General features: G+C 42.8%; 1 protein-coding gene and 1 pseudogene across 2 annotated transcripts in view; one reads left to right on the top strand and one right to left on the bottom strand.

The window, feature by feature from the left end:
- The window catches only part of SFI1 (SFI1 centrin binding protein), a 109,929-nt gene that overhangs the window by 44,011 nt on the left and 40,708 nt on the right, over positions 1 to 25,210 (top strand). Inside the window, 3 exon segments of the mRNA XM_021665674.2 lie at positions 6,254 to 6,371; positions 10,005 to 10,107; positions 24,942 to 25,098. Coding sequence (XP_021521349.2) covers positions 6,254 to 6,371; positions 10,005 to 10,107; positions 24,942 to 25,098 — 378 coding nt within the window.
- On the bottom strand, positions 11,977 to 12,444 carry LOC105730256 (ubiquitin-ribosomal protein eS31 fusion protein-like; annotated as a pseudogene). The gene has a single exon (XR_001110444.2). The product of XR_001110444.2 is annotated as a ubiquitin-ribosomal protein eS31 fusion protein-like (transcript).

Below are 25,210 nucleotides of genomic sequence, written 5' to 3' on the forward strand. Positions count from 1 at the left end.
TTTTTGTATTTTTTTTTTGTTTTCACCATGCTGCCTAGGCTGGTCTGGAACTCCTGACCTTAGGTAATCCACTCTGCCTTGGCCTCCCAACGTGCTGGACTCCAGGCATGAACCCCAAGCCTGGCCTAGTTTTTTTTTTTATATATGTATTCTGTTACAAGCATTTGTCAAAGCATGATTTGCATATATTTTCTCCCAGTCTATGACTTGTCTTTTCATTTTCTTAACAGTATCTTTTGGAGAGGAAAGGTTTTTAGTTTTGATGAAGTCCAATCTATTCTTTTTTTATTTTTATGGGTTATGGGCTTTTTTTGAGAGAGAGAGTCCTACTGTTGCCCAGGTTGAAGTGCAGTGGTGTGATGATAGCTCACTGCAACCTGGAACTCTTGGACTTTGACCTTAGCTCCCAAGTAGCTGGGACTATAGGCATGCCCCACCATGCCTAGCTAAGTTTTTTTATTTTTTGTAGAAATGGGGGTCTTGTCAAACGTCCTTAAAGCATGGATGAAAAGTTAAAAAAACAAAACAAACAAAAAAAAGAAATGGGGGTCTTGCTTTGTTCCTCAGGCTGGTCTCAAACTCCTGGCCTCAAGCAGTTTTCCTACTTTGACTTCCTAAAGCCCTGGGATTATAGTCATGAGCCACTGTGCCCAGCTGGATTATATTTTTTGATATCTCTTAGATGTCATCTCTAAGAACTTTGCCTTAACCCAAGGTCACAAAGATTTCCTCTTATGTTTTCTTCTAAACACTCTGTAGTTTTACATATGGATCTTGTATATCCTGTAAACTTGAAGTTCATTTATTATCTAACAGCTTTTTTGTAAATTCCATGGGGTTTTCTATGTAGACAGTCAAATTGTCTGTGAATAATTTTCTTATTATTCCTTCCTCTTCAAGTTCTTTTTATTTTTTTATTGTACCGGCTAGGGCTTCCGTATAATACTGAATAGGAGTGGTAACAGTGGACCCATCCTTGCTTTTTTCCTGGTCTTAAGGGAAAAGCATTCAACTTTTAATCATTAAATATGATGTTAGTGGTATGCTTTTTATACATGTCCTTCATCAGTCAGGTTAAGGAAATTCTATTCCTAGTTTTCTGAGCATTTTAATCATTAATGGATATTGAATTTTTTTCTGTTTTTCTGTATCTTTTGAGATGATTGTGAGATTATTTCTTTTTTAGTATTTTTGTTTTTGTTTTTGAGATGGAATTTTGCTCTTGTTGCCCAGGCTGGAGTGCAGTGGTGCAATCTTGGCTTACCACAACTTCTGCCTCCCAGCTTCAAGTGATTTTCCTGCCTCAGACTCCTGAGTAGCTTGGACTACAGCCATGCATCACTATGCCTGGCTAATTTTGTATTTTTAGTAGAGATGGGGTTTCTCCATGTTGGTCAGGCTGGTCTCGAACTCCCAACCTCAGGTCATCTGCCTACCTCAGCCTCCCAAAGTGCTGGGATTGCAGGTATGAGCCACTGCGCCCGGCCTCTTTTTTAGTCTTTTATTAAGGTTAATTATATAGAATGATTTTCAACTTTTTTTTCTTTTGTGATGGTGTCTTACTGTTTGGCCCAGGCTGATCTTGAACTCTTGACCTTACATGATCCTCCTGCCTCAGCCTCCTGAGTAGCTGGGACTATAGGAATGTGCCACCATGCCCAGCTGATATTCAAATTTTGAATCAGCTTCACATTCTCAGACTTTTTTTTAAGATAGGGTCTTGTTCTGTTGCCCAGGTTGGAATGCAGTGGTGCAATCACAGCTCACTGCAGCTGCGACCTACCTGGCTTAGGCAATCCTCCCACCTCATCCTCCTAAGTAGCTGGGACCACAGCTGCATGATACCATGACCAGCTAATTTTCTTTTGTATTTTTTTTTTTTATAGTGATGGGATTTTGTACTGTTGCCCAGGCTGGTCTCAAACTCCTGGGCTCAAGCAGTCCACTCACCTCAGCCTACTAAAGTGATGGGATTACAGGCATGAGCCACCATACCCAGCCATGTTCCAGAGATTAATGCCACTCTTTATATATTGGTGGGTTCAATTTACTAATATTTTATTGGGTGGGTGGGGTTGCATCTATATGCATGAGCGATATTGGTCTATAGTTTTTTTTTTATTGTCATATCTTTGTCTGGTTTTGGTTCAGTTAATACTGGCCTCAGAATGAGTTGGGAAGTATTTCACCCTCTTCTATTTTCTAAAACAAATTTGTAGAATTGGTATTATTTCTTCCTTGAGTGGTTAGTAAAATTCTCCAGGGCAATTCTAGTCTAGGCCTGGAATTTTCTTTGTTGGAGGGTTTTTAACTTTGAATTCAAGTTTTTAATAGATCAAAACTATTTAGGTTATTTATTCTTTCCACTTTTTTTTTTAAGATGAGGTCTCGCTTTGTTGCCTAGGCTGCAGTGCAGTGGTGCAATCATAGTTTACCATAGCCTCCATCTAACTGCTGAGCTTAGGTGATCCTCCTGCCTCAACCTCCTGAATAGCTGGGACTACAGTCATGTGCCACCACATGTGGATAATACTATTTTTTTTAGAGCCAGGGTCTTGCTTTGTTGCCCAGGCTGGTTTCAAACTCCTAGCCTCAAGTGATCCTGCCACTTGGCCTCCCAGAGTGCTGGAATTACAGGCATGAGCCACTACACTCATTCTTGAATGAGTTTTGGAAGTTTGTTTCTTTTTCTTTTTTCTTATAAGACAGAGTCTCACTCTGATGCCCAGGCTGGAGTGCAGTGGCACGATCTCAGCTCACTGCAACCTCTGCCTCCTGGGTTCGAGCAATTCTCCTGCCTCAGCCTCCTGAGTACCTGGGATTACAGGTGCACGCCACCATGCCCAGCTAATTTTTTTTAGTTTTAGTACAGATGGGGTTTCACCATGTTGGCCAGGCTAGTCTTGAACTCCTGACTTTGTGATCTGCCCGCCTTGGCCTCCCAAAGTGCTGGGATTACAGGCGTAAGCCACCATGCCAGGCCTGGTAGTTTGTACCTTTCAAGGAATTGGCCCATTTCAAATATGTTGTCAAATTTATAGGCATAGAGTATTTCTTTTTTTTTTTTTGGAGACAGAGTTTCACTCTTGTTGCCCAGGCTGGAGTGCAATGGCACAGTCTCGGCTCACTGCAACTTCTCCCTCCCTAGTTCAAGTGATTCTCCTGCTTCAGCCTCCCAAGTAATTGGGATTACAGGCGCTTGCCACCATGCCTGGCTAATTTTTGTAGTTTTAGTAGAGACAGGGTTTCATGAGCCACCATGCCTGGCCAAATATTTCATAATTATGATTTGATGTCTTCAGATTCTGTAGCTGTCGCCCCCTTTCATTCCTTGACCGTTGGTAATTTATGTCTTTGGTCTTTTATTCTTGCTTAGTCTGGCTAGAGGTTTATCCCAGGATGATCTTAATTTTCTGACCTCATGATCTGCCTGCCTTGGCCTCCCAAAGTGCTGGGATTACAGGCGTGAGCCACCATAGCCAGGCTTTTCTTTTTTTCTTTTTCAGATAGAGTCTCGCTCTGTCACTCAGGATGGAATGCAGAGTGGTGCAAACTCGATTCACTGCAACCTCTCTCTCCCAGATTCAGGTGATTTTCCTGCACCAGCCTCCCGAGTAGCTGGAATTATAGGTGCCTGCCACCACGCCCAGCTTATTTTTTTTTGTATTTTTAGTAGAGATGTTTACTGCTATAAAGTTCCCTTAAACACTAACTACATTACAGAAATTTTAATAAGTTATATTTCTGTTTCCATTCAGTAAAAAATTTATTTTCTGATTTTCCCTGAGATCTCCTCTTTGCCTCATAGATTACTTAGAAGTGTGTTTAGTTTTGTAATATTTGGGATTTTCCCAATATCTTTCTATTAAGGATTTCTAGTTTATTCCATTATGGTTAGAGAACAAGACTTAGTATCATTTCAGTTCCTTGAATTTTGTTAAGATTTGTTTTGTGGCCCCAAATAGCTTGGCTCTATCTTGTAAATGTTCTGTATTTACTTGAAAAATGTACATTCTGCTGTCTCATTTTAATTATAGTTACAGTGAATCTAGCTGGGTACTATAGAATAGAAGGAAAAAGTCATTTGGAGGTTTAAGATAAAAAGAGTTGTCCAGGCACAGTGGCTCACACCTGTAATCCCAGCACTTTGGGAGGCCAAGTTGGGAGGATTACGTGAGGCCAAGAGTTCAAGACCAGCCCAGGCAACATGGCAAAAACCTCATCTCTAAAAAAAAAAATACGAAAATTAACCAGTTGTGGTGGTGCATGCCTGCAGTCCCAGCTACTCAAGAGGCAAGAGTTATTTCTGACATATAACTAGTTATATCAGGCCATGTCCGTAGACCTCAGGGAGTGTCCATTCACTCTTGCACTGTTAAATAAAAAGTTTGCAAGTACTTTTAAGCCTTAAGGAAGCCTTTAGGAAGCATGGGTCTCAAATTGTCATATGCATCAGAATCACAGCAGAGACAGTTAATGAGATTCCTGTGTTCCATATTCTGGAAAGAGCATATAGTGTTTATTTTAGAAATTTTTCATAGATACATAATCTCATATACACTTTCCAAACATAACTCTGAGAGAGGCACCATTTTACAGATGAGGAACTTGTATGAGATTACTTATGTAATAAGTGAAAGAGCCAGTAAGTCTGGCTCGCCTTACTCAGGATCTCCCAAATTCTAAACCACAGCACCACACTAGTCCTCATTACCTGAAGTGTGCTAATTCCCGATGTCCAGGGTGAAACCAAGCAAGATACATGTTAAATTCTCTTTCATATTTTGATTTGTCAACAACTGTGAAATATGAAGTATAGTTATAGTCCTATTGACTACATCTTGGAGGTTATCCTAAAAATGATTTATATAATTTTATTTTCTCCTTTGTCTTCTAAAAAGATAAGAAATTTACTTCATTAGTAGTGACTTTCATAATGAAAATATAATTTACAACAAGGAGAGACCTGTGTGCCTTTGCATCTTCCATATCTAGTAAATTATCTTTTCTCTAGGATGATTACGAGGCATTTTTATTGTTTCCTCAACATATATATTCTTTCCCTTTATCTTGCTTATTCTGTTTTACAATTATTGTTTCAAACAGCAAGTTTTATATCGTGGTTTCTTCTTTAACTTTGTAATGTGGAAAGCTTTAAATATGTACAAAAATTGAAAGGTATCTTTTTTTTTTTTTTTTTTGAGACAGAGTCTCACTGTGTTGCTCAGGCTGGAGTGCAATGGCACAATCTCGGCTCACTGCAACCTCCGCCTCCCGGGTTTGAGCGATTCTCCTGAGTAGCTGAGACTACAGGCACACACCATCACACCCGGCTAATTTTTGTACTTTTAGTAGACACAGGTTTCACCAGGTTGGTCAGGCTGGTCTCTCCTGACCTCAGGTGATCCTCCAGTCTCAGCCTCCCAGAGTGTTGGGATTACAGGTGTGAACCACCACGCCCAGCCTGAAAGATGTTTAATAGAATAATGAACCTCCGTGTATCCATTACCCAGCTTTGATTATCCACTCATGCCATTATTGTGAGATCCATCTCTCCACTTCTTTTCTGCCTGTTTGTTCACGTCATTTCATCTAAAAATTGCAGAGTATATCTATAAAAATAAGCTCTTTAGGCCGGGTGCGGTGGCTCACACCTGTAATCCCAGCACTTTGGGAGGCCGAGGCGGGTGGATCACGAGGACAAGAGATCGAGACCATCCCGGTCAACATGGTGAAACCCTGTCTCTACTAAAAGTACAAAAAATTAGCTGGGCATGGTGGTGCGTGCCTGTAATCCCAGCTACTCAGGAGGCTGAGGCAGGAGAATTGCCTGAACCCAGGAGGCGGAGGTTGTGGTGAGCCGAGATCGCGCCATTGCACTCCAGCCTGGGTAACAAGAGCGAAACTCCGTCTCAAAAAAAAAAAAAAAAAAGCTCTTTATTAGAACAACAGCTATTAAATGTGTTCAAGACAAAGAAGAAAAAATAAATGCTTTTAAAGCAAAGTGTTTTTGAGCAGTTCAGTATGTTGATTTTTCTTTAAATGGTTTGTAAAAGTCATTATTTGCTCAAAGTCTTCACGTGTTCTTGCACCCTAATTAATTGTGTAGTGCTTCACAGCTTTTTCAGCAGGGGGCACTTGGAGGTTGGAGGGATTTAGATATTCAAAGGAAAGAAAGCCCTTGAGCTTTTATCATAACCCGGAGTAATCCATCTCTTCCCATGCCTTTTGAAAATCTCTTTGGTGAATCTAGATGCAAAGCAAAAGATGCGACAAGCCTGGAAGTCTTGGTTGATCTACGTGGTTTTTCGTAGGACCAAACTTCAGATGCAGACTACGGCTCTGGAGTTTAGGCAACGGAGTATCTTATGGTGAGTCTCCTCAACTGTCCTACAAATTAGCAACCATCATTTTACCTCATCAGCTTTATGGTGCTGGAAAGCAGCATAAAAACCCACCTTAAAACAATGGTTTGTTTTTGATTTTTTTTTTTTTTTGAGATAGGGTCTTTCTCTCTCACCCAGGCTGGAGTGCAGTGGCACAATCACAGCTCACTGCAACTTCCACCTCCCAAGCTCAAACAGTCCTTCTGCCTCAGCCTCTCGAGTAGCTGGGACTACAGGCATGCACCACTATGCCCAGCTAATTTCTCTTTTTCATTTGTTTTGTAGAGGCGGGGTTTTACCATGTTTCCCAGGCTGCTCTTGAATTTGTGGGCTCAAGCGATCTGCCCACCTCAGCCTCCCAGAGTGCTAGGATCATAGGCATGAGCCACCATGCCCTGCTCCCACCTTGAAACAATGTTTTGAACATAGTTGATGCCTAATAAAGATTTATTGATAACTTGTTCAACTATAAGATCAGATTTTTACATAATTATAATTAACACTAATTGAGTGCTATGTTCTAAACCCTATATTGTTTGTGTGTGCGTGTGTTAATTTCATAAAGTATCTTCTTTAACCCTCACTGTAAATTATAAGTACCATGATTGTACTTATAATTTAAGATTAAGATGTACAATAAGGCTCAGAGAGGTTGAGTAACCTGCCTAGCACATACAGGTTGTAATTGGCAAAACTAGGCTCACCCACCCATGCTCTTAACTGCTGTTCTGCATTGCAGCTCATCAGCATTGTAGACATACTGAGGAACATGAGTTAGTCCATTTTTATAACCAGATGTGTAACAGTGAGCTGCATTATAATGGGACAGATTGCGCTGTATGTTGTCTGTAGTGGTCCACTGGTGTCCTGAATGGTAGGTATTAAGAGCTCACTTCCTGTCTGAAAGCGTTGGGTATTGAACAAAGTATGGATAATAGCAGAGGCTTTGCAGCTGTGCTGACTTGGGTTTTAATCCCTCTTCCAACCTGTATTATTGGGTCATTTCATCTCTTCAACTCTTATTTTTTCATCTGTAAAATAGTTACACCATAGTTGTAGGCCTGTCATCAGGAAGAAATAAAGGAATATCTGTGAAGTACTTAACAGTGTCCAGAACAGCAGTGGATATAAAGAAGTTATTTAAGTAGAAATAAAATAGACAGAGTACATTAGCTCAAACCTGTAATCCTAAAACTTTTGGGACCTAAGGTGGGAGGATTGCTTGAGGCCAGGAGTTTGAGACCAGCCTGGGCAACAAAGCCAAGTCCCTGTCTCTATACACAAAACAATTTTTTAAAATAAATAATTAGGCCAGGTGCAGTGGCTCACACCTGTAATCCCAGCACTTTGGGAGGCCAAGGTGGGTGGATCACAAGGTCAGGAGTTCAAGACCAGCCTGGCCTAGATGGTGAAACCCCATCTCTACTAAAAATACAAAAAATTAGCTGGGTGTGGTGGCGGGTGCCTGTAATCCCAGATACTTAGGAGTCTGAGGCAGAGAATTACTTGAACCTGGGAGGTGGAGGTTGCAGTCAGCAGAGATCGTGCTACCGCCCTCCAGCCTGGGTGACAGAGTGAGACTCTGTCTCAAAAAAAATAAAAATAAAAAAATTAATTAAAATTGTTACTTAAAATGTATTTAGCAAGTATCTCAAAATGCCTAATTAGTATGCAATTTTACTTGAGTCTGAGTGATATTTTTATATAAATAATTCATTTTTTCAATGTACATTTATTTGAGACAAAGTCTCAACTTTATCTTAGTGAAATCCATCTCTACTAAAAAAATAGAAAAGTTAGCCAGGTGTGGTGGTGCACACCTGTAATCCCAACTACTCGGGAGGCTGAGGCATGAGAGCTGCTTGAACCAGGGAGGCAGAGGTTGCAGTGAGCTGAGATTGTGCCACTGAAGTGCAGCCTGGGCAACAGAGTGAGACTCTGTCTCAAAGAAAAAATGGCTTCCACAGGAGGCCTGCACACTGCCACTTGTGCTGCTCCCATGTCTCTAGTAATCCCTGAAAAGTTCCAGCATATTTTGCAAGTATTCTATTCAACACCAATATCAATGGGCAACAGAAAATAGCCTTTGCCATCACTGCCATTAAGGGTGTGGTTGACAATATACTCATGTGGTGTTGAGGAAAGCAGACATTGACCTCACCAAAAGGGCAAGAGAACTCACTGAGGATGAGATGGAATGTGTGATCACCATTATGCAGAATTCATGCCAGTACAAGATCCCAGACTGGTTCTTGAACAGACAGAAGCGTGTAAAGGATGGAAAATATAGCCAGGTCCTAGCCAATGGTCTGGACAACAAGCTCCATGCAGACCTGCAGCGACTGAAGATTTGGGCCCATAGAGGGCTGTGCCACTTCTGGGGCTTTCGTGTTCAAGACCACTGGCCACTGCAGCGTACTATGGGTGTGTCTAAGAAGAAATAAGTCTGTAGGCCTTGTCTGTTTATTAAATAGTTTATATACCTAAAAAAATTAATAAACAAAACATTCCTGGTACTGTATTGGTGCTGGGACTATATTCAGGAAATGTGTGATTCCCTAAATGCATAAGAAGATAAGTGATTCTACTGCATAGGAGTGATGTTAAAAAAAAAAAAAAAAGAAGATAAGTGATAATGTAAGATAGCTTGAGGTTTTGCAGTGAGTGCTGCAGGTGAGCATGGTTTAATAGAAATCTTTCTGGGTTAGAGTGACCAAGCAAAGGAGTGTTTCTGTAAAGCACAGGTTGGAAACTCTTATTTCCCCATGACTATTTTCCTAGAACAAATTCGAAAATTAGTAGAAAAGAAACCAAGACTGAAATGAAAGTCTGACCAGGAAGCTAAGAAGGAAAAGGATACAGCAGGACTAGAAATCTAAAAGCCACTTTATACAGATTATTTTGTGAAATCTCCTGATTTTCAAATGTTGATAATAACTCTTTTTTTGTTTGTTTGTTTTTTTGAGATGGAGTCTTGCTCTGTCGCCCAGGCTGGAGTGCCGTGGTGTGATCTCAGCTCACTGCAACCTTGACAGGTTTAAGCGATTCTTCCACCTTAGCCTCCTAAGTAGCTGGGACTACATGGTGCACACTCTGCCGTGCCTGGCTAATTTTGTGTGTGTGTGTGTTCTTTTAGTAGATACGGGGTTTCACCATGTTGCCCACTGGTTTCAAACTCCTGAGCTCAGCCAGTTGCCCACCTTGGCCTCCCAAAGTGCAGTGATTACAGGCGTGAGCCACTGCACCTGGCCCATAATATATTTTTTTTCTATGTCTGTTTTTGTTGTTGTTGTTGTTGTTGTTGTTGTTGTTTTTCCCTGGCCACGTCTGATAAGACCATAACATATTTTTTTAACAAACCAGACTGTGTAGGCCGAACAGAGCATGTCTGTGGTGTCTAAAGCCGGATTGACCTTGGGAACCATAAGTTTCCAAGCATTAATTGGCAGCTCTAGGACTTTTTCTCAGTTGTTTTCTTTTTTCCCCCAGCAGTGAATCTACAGGTGGTACTATGAGAGAGAGGACCACAGCTGAGGGTCTGAGGCCCCACCCTAACTGCTCCTCTTTTCTGAGTGGCTTTCTTCTGATGGGTTCCATCTTTGACTTGCTCTTTCACAGGGTATGGTGGAGCGTGTGGAGGCAGCGACTAGGACAGGTCCGTGTGAGCCGTGCCCTCCATGCCTCTGCTGTGAAGCACAGGTCCCTGAGCCTCCAGCTGCAGGTGAGTCCCACAGGCGTGGGTTTTGGTGTTCTCTGTCCATGTTGTCACATCTCTCACCCACAGAGGGCAGTGCTGGGCCTTCCCTGCAGCTCAGGGCCTGAGAGGCTGTTGGGGCAGAGGTAATCTGGAAGGCTGGGCTCTTCCAGAGGGAGGCTGCTGTTAGGAATAAAGTAAAGGCTTGTCCTAGATGAGCCTAGATTAGCAGTGACTTCCAGAGTGCTTCTGTGGAACTGGAGAGGGATTTATGAATCAGTTATAAACATGTTTAGAGAAACAGCAATATACTCTGATTTCTTCATTACTGTTTACCTACAGCAAATCAGAAAATAATTGAGGCAGAAAAGAAACTAAGACTGAGAAGAAAACTTGGCTTCTTTTTCCTTATAGTTTTGATTGCCTTAGAATATTCTTTTAGGCAAGCCACTGGCTTTTTTTGTCAATCATCAAGGACTAAAGCCTGTTCTAAAATTTTCTTATCCTTTGACATATTCTCTGAATTCTTGTCATGTTTTTGTATCTGCTGGGTACTTACAGAGCTGCCAAGTAAGTTATAGGAAATAGAACAGGGAAGAGGAAAAAAAATTAGTGCCTGTTTCCAAATGTAGGAATCGTATCTTCTTCTTCTAACAAAAAATTGCATAGTCCATGTAAATACGTGTAGATCACTTGCAAATAGCGTATACAGACATCTAGATCAGGGATCTGGCTCACAGGCCAAATTTGGCCTGCTTTCTGTTTTTGTAAATAAAGTTTTACTGGGATGCTGCTACAACCATTCGTTTATGTATAGTCTGTGGCTGCTTTCAGATTACAAGGGCAGAGTAAAGTAGTTGCAACAGGGATCTTATGGCCTACAAAGACTAAACTATTTGTTTTCTGACCCTTTAGAAAAAGTTTGCTGACCTCTGAACTTGTAAGGTCTTCTGAAACAATAGCAAAGAAATCAGAGACACAGTTCTTGCCAATAATAATAAAAATACCAATAATAGCAGCAACAGAAGTAGCTTTTATTCAGCCTGGGTGACAGTGGGACCCTGTCTCAAAAAAAAAAAGAAGAAGTAGCTTTTATTGTGATCTTACTTGTGGTCTTAGGTGCTGGACTAAGTGCTTTTTTAAAAATTCCATATTGGCCGGGTGCGTTGGCTTATGCCTGTAATCCCAGCACTTTGTGAGGCCAAGGCAGGTACATCATGAGGTCAGGAGTTCGAGACTAGCCTGACCAACATGGTGAAACCCTGTCTCTACCAAAAATACAAAAATTAGCCAGCATGGTGGTGCGTGCCTGAAGTCCCAGCTACTTGGGAGGCTGAGGCAGAAGAATTGCTTGAAAACCCGGGAAGCAGAGGTTGCAGTGAGCCGAGATTGCGCCACTGCACTCCAGCCTGGGCGACGGAGTGAGACTCCATCTCAAAAAAAAAAAAAGAAAGAAAAAAAAATCTCATATTATTGTTAAGGAAACCAGGAAGGTTAAATAACTTGAACCGGGGTCATAGGTATAGTGACGCTTAGAGCCAGGTTTTAACCTAAGCAGCTAGAAAACTGCATCATCATCTTAATCACCATGCAGTATTGTGCTGAATAGACTTGTAACCTCAGGAGGGAGATGGAACTGATAAATGGGAAAATGCTATAAACTCAGGGAGACTGACTAAACTTACAGAGTGACTGTGAATATAGGGAAATTAAACATAATGAGACTGATTTTCTGTCATTGATGGACAACTGTGCTAGTGTTCTTCCCTTTCTAAAAGCCACTTGGAGAGGCTCTAAAATTATTCTACTGATGCTACTGTTTAGAATTCCTTTTTTTTGTTTGTTTGCTGTTTTTTGTGGTTGTTGTAAGTTTTTGTCTTTTATTAACTCATACAGTTACTTGTCTTCTGGTTTGTTGAAGCAGTAAGTCAGACAACATTTGCCACAATAATGTCTGTCAAAGTGGCTTGCCATAAACACTCCAGCACCATATTCATCAGAAGGGCACTTTCAACCAAGGCGACTAATTTTGCCATTCTCATCCACCTTATAGTATTTCAGGACAGCCAGCTTAACCTTCTTTCTCTTGTGCTTATTCTTCTTGGGAGTGGTGTAAGACTTCTTCCTTTTCTTAGCACCATCATGAAGTCTCAACACAAGATGAAGAGTAGACTCCTTTTGAACATTGTAGTCAGACAAAGTACGTCCATCTTCCAGTTTCTTGCCAGCAAAGATCAGTCTTTGCTGATCAGGAGGAATTCCTTCCTTATCCTGGATCGTGGCCTTTACATTTTCTATCTTATCTGAGGGTTCGACCTCAAGGGTGATGGTCGTCCCCCTAAGGGTTTTCATGAAAATCTGCATTTTGGTGGCAGTTTCACCGCGATGGTGGATAGAAAAGGGAGAACTCCGTGCAGGCCCACAGGGTTTCCGGCACCCCTGCCAAAGGACCTGTTTTTTTGTTTTGAGACAGTCTAGCTGTGTCGCCTAGGCTAGAGTGCAGTGGTACAATCTCAGTTCACTGCAACCTCTGACTCCCAGGATGCAGTGATTCTCCTGTCTCAGACTCTCAAGTAATTGGGATTACAGGCACCTGCCGCCACCCCCTGCTAATTTTGTATTTCTAGTAGAGATGGGGTTTTGCCATGTTGGCCAGGCTGGTCTCGAACTCCTGACCTCAAGTGATTCTCCTGCCCCCTCCAGCCTCCCAAAGTGCTGGGATTACAGGCATGAGCCATTGTGCCTGGCCCCCAAATTTTCTTTTTACAGTTATCTTCAAAGCATGCAACAACATATTTGATTAATTTTTTTTAAGAGATGAGTTCTCACCATATTGCCAAGGCTGGCCTCCTGTACTCAAGTGATCTTTCCCTCAAGTCTCCAAGTAGCTGATACAACTGGCATGTGCCACCATGCCTGGCTCTAATTAAATATTTTTTACGATAGGAGGCTTTTATGGTTTGAGGTTGGATTTAGCATATTTAAACAGCTAAAAGTCATTCAGAGTCAAATCCAATGAAAACTGCGAGTAATTAGGGTAATGTTGATACCGATGAAAAACTATATGGGGCTCTAAGTATGACCTGGATTTCATTGTTTAGATTATAAGTAATAATGCCACACCTGTAACCCTAGCACTTTGGGAGGCCGAGGTAGGCAGATTGCTTGAACCCAGGAGTTTGAGACCAGCCTGTGTAACATGGCGAAACCCTGTCTCTACCAAAAAAAATACAGAAAACTAGCTGGGCATGGTGGTGAGTTCCTGTAGTCCTGGCTGCTCTGGAGGCAGAGGTGGGATAATCCCCTGAGCCCGGGAAGTTGAGGTTGCAGTGAGCTATGATTGTGCCTCTTCTATACTCCAACATGGGCAACCCAGCAAGACCTTGTCTCAGAATGATGATGATGATGCTTTGTGTTCAGTAAGTACCATACCAAGAATTACAGTCTTAATCTACACAGCGTCTCTATGCACTAAGCGGATAAGATATCATGAAATATGTAAAGTTTTAATTTTAATTTAAAATTTAAAATTTAATTTGGTATTTCAAACATAGAAACACATAAAATATAAAACACTTATAAAAATATTAGCAGATAGCCAAGTACTCACCACGCTCACCCAGATTTAAAAGGTTATAGCATATTCTATACTTGCTCCAGTATTTTTTTAAAGTTATTTTTTAGGGTAAGGATCTCACTCTGCTGCCCAGTCTGGAATGCAGTGGCACCATCCTGGCTCACTGTAGTCTTGACCTTACAGGTGTAAATGATCCTCCCACCTCAGCCTCCCAAGTAGATGGGAACACAGGTGTGTGCAGCCATGCCCAGCTAGTGCAGCGTGTGTGTGTGTGCACGCGTGCACGCACATGTGTCTATGGATATGGAGTCGGGGTCTCACCATGTTGCCCAGGACCAGGCTGATCTTAAACTCCTGAGCTCAAGTGATCGCCCTCCTTAGCCTCCCAGAGTGCTGGGATTACAGGCATGAGCCACCGTGCCTGGCCCAGAATTTTTTTTTTTTGAGACAGAGTCTCGCTCTATCGCCAGACTGGAGTACAGTGGCGCAATCTCAGCTCACTGCAACATACGCCTCCTGGGTTTAAGCGATTCTCCTGCCTTAGCCTCCCGAGTAGCTAGGACTACAGGTGCACACCACCATGCCCAGCTAATTTTTATATATTTTTTATTAGAGACAGGGTTTCACCATGTTGTCCAGGATGGTCTCGATCTCTTGACCTCATGATCTACCCACCTCAGTCTCCGAAAGTGCTGGAATTACAGGTGTGAGCCACCATGCCCGGTCCCCAGAATGTTTTAAAGTAACAAAATTTAAGGGCACTGCCAAAGCTCTACCCTCTGTCCCTCCCTCCCTCCCTCTCTCCCTTCTCCTGCTTCTCCTTCTTAGAGATAGCTACTCTTTTAATTCTGGTGTGGTTGTCTCCTTTATTCTTTTTTTCTTATAAAAATATGTGCACATGTCCATAAAGAATAAATGTGTGGGCCGGGCACGGTGGATCACGAGGTCAAGAGATCGAGACCATCCTGGTCAACAAGGTGAAACCCCGTCTCTACTAAAAATACAAAAAATTAGCTGAGCATGGTGGCGCGTGCCTGTAATCCCAGCTACTCAGGAGGCTGAGGCAGGAGAATTGCCTGAACCCAGGAGGCGGAGGTTGCGGTGAGCCGAGATCGCGCCATTGCACTCCAGCCTGGGTAACAAGAGCGAAACTCCGTCTCAAAAAAAAAAAAAAAAAAGAATAAATGTGTGGTGGTATGCTCCTATAGTCCCACCTACGTGGGAAGCTGAGGCAGCAAGATCACTTGAGATCAAGAGTTTGGCCTCTTTTGAGGCCAGCCTGGGCAATATAATGAGATCCCATCACTTAAAAAGAGGTGGGGGGGCCACGGTGGCTTACACCCAACTACCACCACTTTGCGGGGACCAGGGTAAGAGGATCACTTGAGCCTAGGAGTTCAAGACCAGACCAGGCAACATAGCAAGACCCCATCTCTCCAAAAGAAAAAAGAAAAATTGCATGGTGGCGCATGCCTGTATTCCCAGCTACTTGGGAGGCTTAGGTTGGAGGATCACTTGAACCTGGGAGCTTAAGGCTGCAGCGAGCCATTGATCATGCCACTGCACTCCAGCTTGGGCGGCAGAACAAGACCCTGTCTCAAAAATTAATTAATTAATAAGTGAATGCTATGGCTTTGTGTAGTGAGGACATTTATGAATGGTGTCATGGTGTCATGTACTTTGCAACTTGTTTTTTTAGTGAAACAGTGTATTTTTGAGGTTTAGCTATGTGATTTATTTCTTCTTCTTTTTGAGATGGAGTCTTGCTCTGTTGCCAGGCTGGAGTGCAGTGGCACGATTTTGGCTCACTGCAACCTCCGTCTCCCAGTTCAAATGATTCCCCTGCCTCAGCCTCCTGAGTATTTGGGACTACAGGTGCACGCCACCATGCCCGACTAATTTTTTGTATTTTAGTAGAGATGGGGTTTCACCATGACCAGGATGGTCTCGATCTTCTGACTTCGTGATTCACCCGCCACAGCCTCCCAAAGCACTGGGATTACAGGCATGAGCCACCACGCTTGACTACCTTCTTTTTTTATTATTTATTTATTTATTTTTTTGAGACAGAGTTTCGCTCTTGTTACCCAGGCTAGAGTGCAATGGCGCGATCTCGGCTCACCGCAACCTCTGCCTCCTGGGTTCAGGCAATTCTCCTGCCTCAGCCTCCTGAGTAGCTGGGATTACAGGCACGTGCCACTATGCCCTGCTAATTTTTTGTATTGTTAGTAGAGACGGGGTTTCACCGTGTTGACCAGGATGGTCTCGATCTCTTGACCTTGTGATCCACCCGCCTCAGCCTCCCAAAGTGCTGGGATTACAGGCTTGAGCCATCATGCCCGGCCTATTATTTATTTTTTTAATGGATGAGAGGTCTATGTTGCCCAGGCTGGCCTCGAACGTGTAGCCTCGCCTCCTCATACACTAGGACAACTGAACAACTGGCCTGAGCCACCGTAGCTCCCTCTTCTTCTTTTTTTTTTTTTTTTAAGAGACAGGGTCTTGCTATGTTGCCCAGGCTGGAATGCAGTGGCTGTTCACAGATGCAATCCCACTACTGATCAGCATGGGAATTTTGACCTGCTCAGATTCTGACCTGGGCCGGTTTACCCCTCGTTAGGCAACCTGGTGGTCTCTGCTCCGGGGAGGTTACCATATTGATGCTGAACTTAGTGCAGATACCCGATCGGCATAGCGCACTACATCCCAGAACCCCTGGGCTCAAGTGATCTTCTCACCTCAGCCTCCCAAGTAGCTGGGACTACAGGCATGCGTCACCGTGCCTGGCCCTTTTCTTTTTTTAAAATAGAAATAGGGTCTTTCTCTGTTGCCCAGGTTGTTCTCGCACTCCTGGCCTCAAGCAGTCCTCCTACCTTGGCTTCTTAAAGTGCTGGGATCTACAGGCATGAGCCACCATATGGAAATTGCTCCATACCATTTACTAGTTAGTCCATTTTTTATCTTTTTTATGCTAATTATTAATAAACTTCTTTTTAAAATTTTATTTATTTATTTTTGAGACACAGTTTCTGAGACTCAAGGAAAAAAAAAAGAAAAGGAGACTCAGTTTCACTGTCTCCTAGGCTAAGTGCAGTGGCTCGATCTCGGCTCACTACAACCTCTGCCTCCCAGGTTCAGGCAGTTCTTGTGCCTCAGCCTCCCGAGTAGCTGGAATTATAGGCACATGCCACTATACCCAGCCGTGTGTGTGTGTGTGTGTGCGCGTGTGCATGTGTGTGTGCGTGTGGTGTGTTATTAGTAGAGACGGGGTTTCACCATGTTGGCCGGGCTGGTCTTGAACTTCTGACCTCAAGTGATCTGGCTGCCTCGGCTTTCCAAAATGCTGGTATTATAGGCGTGAGCCACCATGCCCAGATAATCCACTTCTTTTAAAGACAAAAACAAAGACAAAAACAAAAAACACCAATGAATTCCACTTTCTCTCTTTTTTTTATTTTTAATTTTTAGATGGAGTCTCGCTCTGTCACCCAGGCTGGAGTGTAGTGGCATGATCTCAGCTCATTGCAGCCTTTAGCTCCTGGGTTCAAGCGAGTCTCCTGCCTCAATTTCCCAAGTAGCTGGGATTACAGGCACTTGCCACCACGCCTGGCTAATTTTTGTATTTTTAGTAGAGACGGGGATTTCACCATGTTGGCCGGACTGGTCTTGAACTCTTAATCTCAAGTGATCCACCCACCTTGGCCTCCCAAAGTGCTGGGATTACAGGCATGAGCCACCACGCCCAGCCCCCAGTTTCTTTTAATTATTTATGTGTCTGTTTCTTGGCTCTCTCTTCCATTCATTTATTTACCTATCCATACCATACCAGTACCATACTGTTTTAGTTATGATTTAATGAAGCAGGTAGACTGTCACAGTGGAATTCTGCCTCTATCACCTATTAGTTTTGTGCCTTTGAATTAGTTACTTTACCTTGTTTATACCTCAGAATTCTTATCTGTAAGTAGATCATAGTAGTACCTACCTCATAAAATTGCTGAGGCTTTAATAGGATGATCCAGTTATACTCAGAGCAATGCCTAGAATATGGAAATTCTAGCTGTTTATTACTGTTCCTATCTTGAGCCTCTAAAGGCTCTATATTTGAGAGAGAATCTCCTTTATTTTTTTTAACTTGTCTTAATTGTTCTTTTGTAGTCTTATTAATTTTAGGATCAACTTGTCAAGTTCTATAACAAAGCCTGTTAGTCTGTATTATAATATACTGACTGACAGCTTATTAGGTTGGAAAAATTGTCATATTGAGTCATTCCATTTGTGAATTTGATACATATCATAATATATTGGTGAGCTTGAGAAGGAGAGTAGGAAGCATGAGGTCATGAGGTAACAGGGAGCCAGAACGTAGGGCCTTGCAGGCTGCACCCCTTAAAGGCTTTGGCTTTTATTCCTGGGAAGGTCAAGAGCTGCTGGCTCTGAGCAGAGGAGTGATGTGATTGTACCTGTGTCTTAACAGGATTCTCTGGTTTGTAGTGTGCTGCCTTTGGGGTAAGAAAGGGAAGGATATACATGAATGTTTGTCTGTATGTTTGTATGTTTGTGTGTGTGTGTGTGTGTGTGTGTGTGTGTGTGTGTGTGTGTCTGTGTTTGCTTATATTTTAAAAGGAGAAATAATGGAAAAATAAAACCAAAAGCTTACCAAAAAATGGTTACCTATAGGAGTAGGGAGGGAAGGGTATAGGAATAGAGTACTTCTGTTAATTTACTTTGTTACATAGTTGTAACTTTGGAACTATGTAAATATTTTATATAATTATAAAGCAAGAGTAAATAAGCAACTGCTAGATTTTCAAAACAAACTGAAACAAACATATCAAGTTTGTGGCAATGACTACACAGAAAATAATTACTTCGAGTAACTTTAAAATACAGTAGTTTGTTCATTTCAGTGAAATGTGTTAAAAGGACATAAAAAACTGCTCAGAAATCTAAAACCACATTCTTATTAAATTGTTATTGTTACTAGGAGGTTTGAAATTGTTATATTAAAAGTATTATAGTTACATTTTAAGATAAAGCAAATAATTATGGCAGTGTTGTTAGAAATAAAGACCTTCAATAGAAAAGATTACAAGTATAAAAATCAAAGAAATTTAATGTGCAATCTGTAGTTGGAACTGTAAATATCAATATAGACTCATGATATATCTTTTTTTTTTTTTAACCATAAAAATTGCATTTCTGGCCTGGCATGGTGGCTTCCAGCACTTTGGGAGGCCGAGGCAGGTGGATCACCTGAGGTCAGGAGTTTCAGACCAGCCTGACCAACATGGTGAAACCCTGTCTCTACTAAACATACAAAAAAAATCAGCTGGGCATGGTGGTGGTGAGCATCTGTAATCCCAGCTACTCAGGAGGCTAAGGCCCGAGCATTGCTTGAACCTGGGAGGCAGAGGTTGCAGTGAGCCAAGATCATGCCACTGCACTTCAGCCTCGGTGACAGAGTAGAAAGAGTGAGACCCCATCTCAAAAAAAAAAAAAATATGCATTTCTAACTCTGTTTACTGAAAAGGCTTAGAAGCAGTGACAGTAGTATATCATTTAGTATCCCCAATGCCCAAGTTGTGGTCTTAACTATTTCCCACTAAAAGGAACCAGGGCTTTTTAGAGAAATGGCTGATTATAGGTCTGGGGCAGGAAATAAACAAGATACACCTAGGACATGGTATGCTGAAAACTGAGAAACTTAACAAAAGCTGATGGAGTTGTGTCAGAAGGACTCAGGAGCCAATTTAGAAGGGTTCCCAGGGCTTGAGATAGAAAAATTTGAGCATCAAAAAACCATAAGCTGGGCATGGTGGTGCCTGTGTATTCCCAGCTACTCAGGAAGCTGAGGCAGGAGGATCACTTGAGCCCAATAAGTTGAAAACATCAAGTATATAAAAATTCATGCATTTGAAATAATTTTATTTTATTTTATTTATTTTATTTTTTTTTGAGATGGAGTTTCGCTCTTGTTACCCAGGCTGGAGTGCAGTGGCGCGATCTCGGCTCACCGCAACCTCCGTCTCCTGGGTTCAAGCAATTCTCCTGCCTCAGCCTCCCGAGTAGCTGGTACTACAGGCATGCACCACCATGCCCAGCTAATTTTTGTATTTTTAGTAGAGACGGGGTTTCACCATGTTGACCAGGATGGTCTCGATCTCTTGACCTCGTGATCCACCCGTCTCGGCCTCCCAAAGTGCTGGGATTATAGGCGTGAGCCACCGCACCTGGCCTTGAAATAATTTTAAAAGAAAGTGAAACTCATTGGTCATGATTTTGGGTTGTTAGGGGAGTAACTCAATTCTTTTTTTTTTTTTTTTTTTTTTTGAGACGGAGTTGCGCTCTTGTTACCCAGGCTGGAGTGCAATGGCACAATCTCAGCTCACCGCAACCTCTGCCTCCTAGGTTCAGGCAATTCTCCTGCCTCAGCCTCCTGAGTAGCTGGGATTACAGGCACGCGCCATCCTGCCCAGCTAATTTTTTGTATTTTTAGTAGAGACGGGGTTTCACCATGTTGACCAGGATGGTCTCGATCTCTTGACCTCATGATCCACCCGCCTCGGCCTCCCAAAGTGCTGGGATTACAGGCGTGAGCCACCGCGCCTGGCCAGGAGTAACTCAATTCTTTAAAAATTAATGAAGGCAAAAAAATAAGCATTTTCCCCACCTTTCCCGTATAAACTGTTAACTCCAAGAAACCAGAGGGTTAACAAGACAGAAGGCGTCTTTATAGAAGAATTCCAATTAATAAATGCAGAAGGAATGCTAGAATTAGAAAATTGCTGTTTTGCCACCCATAATGAGGACACAGATCACGGCAGCCACCACTAGGTGAGAGGATGGTGGGAAAATATAAGAGGAATCTGGCCACCTACGATCTGAATCCACCAAACAGTCTTGGCATTGCTACACCTGTGGCAGCCAGATGTGATATGCCTCATGATACTGTGCAAGGGGAAGTACCCAGCCACATTCATGAACTGTTTTTGCTCAAAAATATGAACCCGACTCCAAGCAAGCCTAAAGTGAATCTCTCAGTTTACAGGAAATAAAGGGGTCAGAGGAACAAGTTAGAGACACCTTGAGGTTACAGTCAGCCAAATCCAAAATGTGGGACATTTTATAGGTTAGATGACTTGATTGCTCTAGTAGATTGATGGCATGAAAGAGTAAAAAAGCAGGAAGGAAAATTATCACATAAAACAGGTATTTAAGTGACCTAACAAAAAAAAAAGGAACACTCTGGCTGTTGTGTTGGGAATACATCAGAGCCAGACATGGTGGCGCGTGTCTGTAATCCCAGCACTTTGGGAAGCCGAGGCAGGCAGACAGCTTGAGCCCAGGAGTTTCAGACTAGCCTGAGCAACATAGTGAAACCTTGTCTCTACAAAAAATTAGCCTGGAATGGTGGCACATGTCTCTAGTCCCAGCTATTCAGGAGGCTAAGTGGGAGGATCACCTGAGCCGAGGAAGTTGAGGTTGTAGTGAGCTATGATTGTGCCACTGCCCTCTAGCCTGGGCAATGGAGCAAGACCCTTTCTCAAGGAAAAAAAAAATCAGCTGGGCATGGTGGTGCATGTCTGTGGTCCCAGCTGCTCAGGAGGCTGAGGCAGGAAGATTGCTTAAGCCCAGGAGGTAGAGGCTGCAGTGAGACATATTCTTGTCACTGCACTTCAGTCTGGCAGTCTGGGTGACAGAGTGAGACCCTGTCTCTAAATAAATAAATAAATAATACACCAGAGATGATCAAGGATACAAACAGGGAGAACAGGTAAGAAGCTATCACAAAATTCCAGATGAGATTTTGCACAAAGATGACCAGAAGATGGTGGCTGGATTCTGGATATCTTTTAAAGATGTAACTGACATCTTTAAAAGATGGATGGATGAGATGTGAAGTTTTAGAGTCCAAGATGACTTCCAAGTTTTGGCCTAAGCAATTGGAACAATGGAGTGCCATTTACTGAAATAGGAAAGACTGCAAGAGAAGCAGGTTTCTGGGAAAAGATTAGGAGGAGCCCAATTCTGGACTCTGTGTCTTCAGCCTGATAGACCTTTTGAATATACACAAGAACACATGTTAAGAAGGCAGTGGGATATATATATGGAATATTCAGGATGGGGCCAGGAGAGGATGTAAATTTGGGAAATTCAGAAGTTCTCAGTAGGCAGATGGTCTGTAAAGCTACTAGTGGGTGGGGTGCAGTGGCTCATTCCTGTAATCCTAGCACTTTGGGAGGCTGAGGCAGGAGGATTGCTACAGCCCAGGAGTTCAAGACCAGCCTGGACAACATAGACCCCATATTTAAAAAAAAAAAAAGCTACTAGAGTAGGTGAAAGAATAAAGGGAGTGTAGCTAGAGGAGAGGTTCTAGGGCTGAGCCTGTGCACAGAGGTGGGAGTCAGCAACAGGAACAAAACAGGGACCTGGACGCATCCCAAAAGTCAGGTGAAGGAAGGAGGAGGGCTTTGTCAGAGGCCTGTGGCAGGTCGAGGGAGGTAAGGTAAAATCTGACCTTTGGATTGTGCAACATGGAGATTGCTGATGCATTTGATAAGAGCAGTTTCATTCTGTAAGCCCATGGGAGTGGGCTCAAGCCTGCCTGGGAGACAGAGAGATGAGAAAATAGCTCTTCTGAGGACCTTGAAACAGAACCAAAGTGTTAGCTGGATGGGACAATGTGGTCTAGGATCTAGAGAGGGATGTTGCTTTGTTTGTTTGAGAATCACTGGTTTATTCCTTTCTGAAAGTATTTTTGTGATGGCAGTCTTTCCCCTGCAGCTTTTTATTTTTGACAAATACCAAATCATAGAAAAGCTAGATACTGTATGTGTTTCACCTATTTTAACCCATTGTGGTTTTTTGTTTTTTTGTTGTTTTTTTGAGACAGGGTCTCACTCTGTCACCCAGTCTGGAATGCAGTGGTGTGATTACTGCTCACTGCAGCCTTGACCTTCCAGGCTCAAGCAATTCTCCCACCTCAGCTTCCCAAGTAGCTGGGACTACAGGCACACACCACCACACCTGGCTTTTTTTTTTTTATTTTATTTTGGGGTAGAGACAGAGTTTTGCCATGTTGCCCAGGCTGGTCTCAAACTCCTGAGCTCAAGCATCCTCCTGCCAAAGTGTTGAGATTACAGGCGTGAGCCACCCTGCCCCGTCAACTCATTGTTAATGTCTTGCCACATTTGCTTTCTCTAAGTTTATAAATACATTTATGTTGGCCGGGCGCGGTGGCTCAAGCCTGTAATCCCAGCACTTTGGGAGGCCGAGGCGGGTGGATCACGAGGTCGAGAGATCGAGACCATCCTGGTCAACATTGTGAAACCCCGTCTCTACTAATACAAAAAAATTAGCTGGGCACGGTGGTGCGTGCCTGTAATCCCAGCTACTCAGGAGGCTGAGGCAGGAGAATTGCCTGAACCCAGGAGGCGGAGGTTGCGGTGAGCCGAGATCGCGCCATTGCACTCCAGCCTGGGTAACAAGAGCGAGACTCCGCCTCAAAAAAAAAAAAAAAAAAAAAAAAAATAAATACATTTATGTTGTGTGAGCTGCTCTAAAATTGTAGACATAAAGTTTATGTTAAAGCTTGTATCTCCTAAAAAAGACAGTCTCCCACATAACCATAATATTGTATATTCTAAGAAATTTAATATCGATATGATAATATGTAACATGCAGTTCAAATTAAAACTGTATATTGTTGCTATTTTCATTTCCACAGTCTAATCAAAGGTCACCCATTGCTTTTAGTCATTACATCCTGAAGAAATTTTCTTTAGGATGGGAAAAATAATAGCACATTTATATGCTGATTTCAAAAATCTATAGAGAGTGAAAACTGATGATGCATAAGCGGGAATACTGCCAAGGTGGTAAACTTGGAGGATGAGATGTAGCCACAGCGGGACGGGGTTGGGAAGGCACTGACTTTGGTGGGAGCATGGACGGTTTATCCAGAGTAGCAGGAAAGAGAGAAGGCAGAGCCTGTTGGCAGGTGGCTGGTTAAACATGGTAGACCTTGAGGAAATTTTCTTTTGATTGCTTTTATTTTCTTAGTGAAATAGGAATGATGGTATGCAGTTGAGAGGAAGGAAAGGAGACGTGACAGGTTGAAGAAAAGATATGAAGTCTTTGTCTAAGTCATCTTCATATTAGGACATGCATTATCACTGATCTAAGGGTGTGCATTTATAGACCCCTGTAGGCCTTTACAGACCCTTGTAGACCCGTAGCTTCTATAGATAGATATCCCTGGAACTAATTTGCCTGAAAAAGGGCCTCTTTACAGTAGACTTCCTCTGATTTTGGAAGAAAAGGCAGACCCTCACCTATGCCAAATCTGAATTAATTTTACCACCCCTCAGATTGTTTCTTCTCCTTGTCTGTTTGGTATTTTTTGTTTGTTTGTTTGTTTTTGTTTTGTATTGTTTTTGAGATAGAGTCTCGCCCTGTTACCGAGGCTGGGGTGCAATGGCAGGATCTCGGCTCATTGCAACCTCCGCCTCCCAGATTCAAGTGATTCTTTTGCCTCAGCCTCCCAAGTAGCTGGGATTACAGGCGGGTACCACCACTCCTGGCTAATTTTTTGTATCTTTAGTAGAGACGGGGTTTCACCATGTTGGTCAGGCTGGTCTCAAACTCCTGACCTCCTGATCCACCCACCTTAGCCTCCCAAAGTGCTGGGATTACAGGCGTGAGTCACTGCACTCAACCTTTTTTTTGTTTGTTTTTTTTTTGTTTTGTTTTGAGATTGAGGTTCGTTCTTGTTGCCCAGGCTGGCACAATCTTGGCTCACTGCAACCTTCACCTCCCAGGTTCAAGCGATTGTCCTGCCTCAGCCTCCCGAGTAGCTGGGATTACAGGCACCTGCCACTGTGCCCAGCTGATTTTTTGTATTTTTAGTAGAGATGGGGCTTCACCATGTTGGGCAGGCTGGTCTTGAACTCCTGACCTCAGGTGATCCACCTACCTCGGCCTTCCAAAGTGCTGGGATTAGAGATGTGAGCCCCCGTGCCTGGCATCTGTTTGTTGATTTTATTCATCTTTTTTTCTTCTTTTTTTTAAAATCCAGAAAAAAATTACTTTCTGAAAGCAGCATGTCCCTCTTAAAGACCCTCTTACCCCTCAATCCCATAGCTTATGATCCTGCTAGGGGATTGCTACTTTCTTGTTTCAGTTTTAGCCTTTCCAGTGTGTGTGTCTGTCTTTTCCCTCTTCGCCTGTACTTCACCCTGTTTTCCTGCTTCTCCTTTGTTGCCTCTTCTCTGGTTTTCAGGCTTGGTCACAATGGTGGGAGCAGCTCCTGTATGTCCAGAAGAAGAAACAGAAGGTTGCCTCTGCAGTGAAACACCATCAGCACTGGCAAAAGCGGAGGTTTCTAAAGGCCTGGCTTGAATACCTGCAAGTCCGCAGAGTGAAGAGACAGCAGAATGGTGAGTAGGAAGCCTGAGGCTCTCGAGACACAGAGTCTGGTCACAGTTTCCACTCTCCTACTGCCAGGGGTACTGTACTAAGAAGTAATATAATGCTGTTACTCCAGAAATG

Source organism: Aotus nancymaae, unplaced genomic scaffold (assembly GCF_030222135.1).
Source record: "Aotus nancymaae isolate 86718 unplaced genomic scaffold, 86718_ANA_hifiasm-v0.15.2.pri h1tg000076l, whole genome shotgun sequence".
NCBI classification, from domain to species: Eukaryota; Metazoa; Chordata; class Mammalia; order Primates; family Aotidae; genus Aotus; species Aotus nancymaae.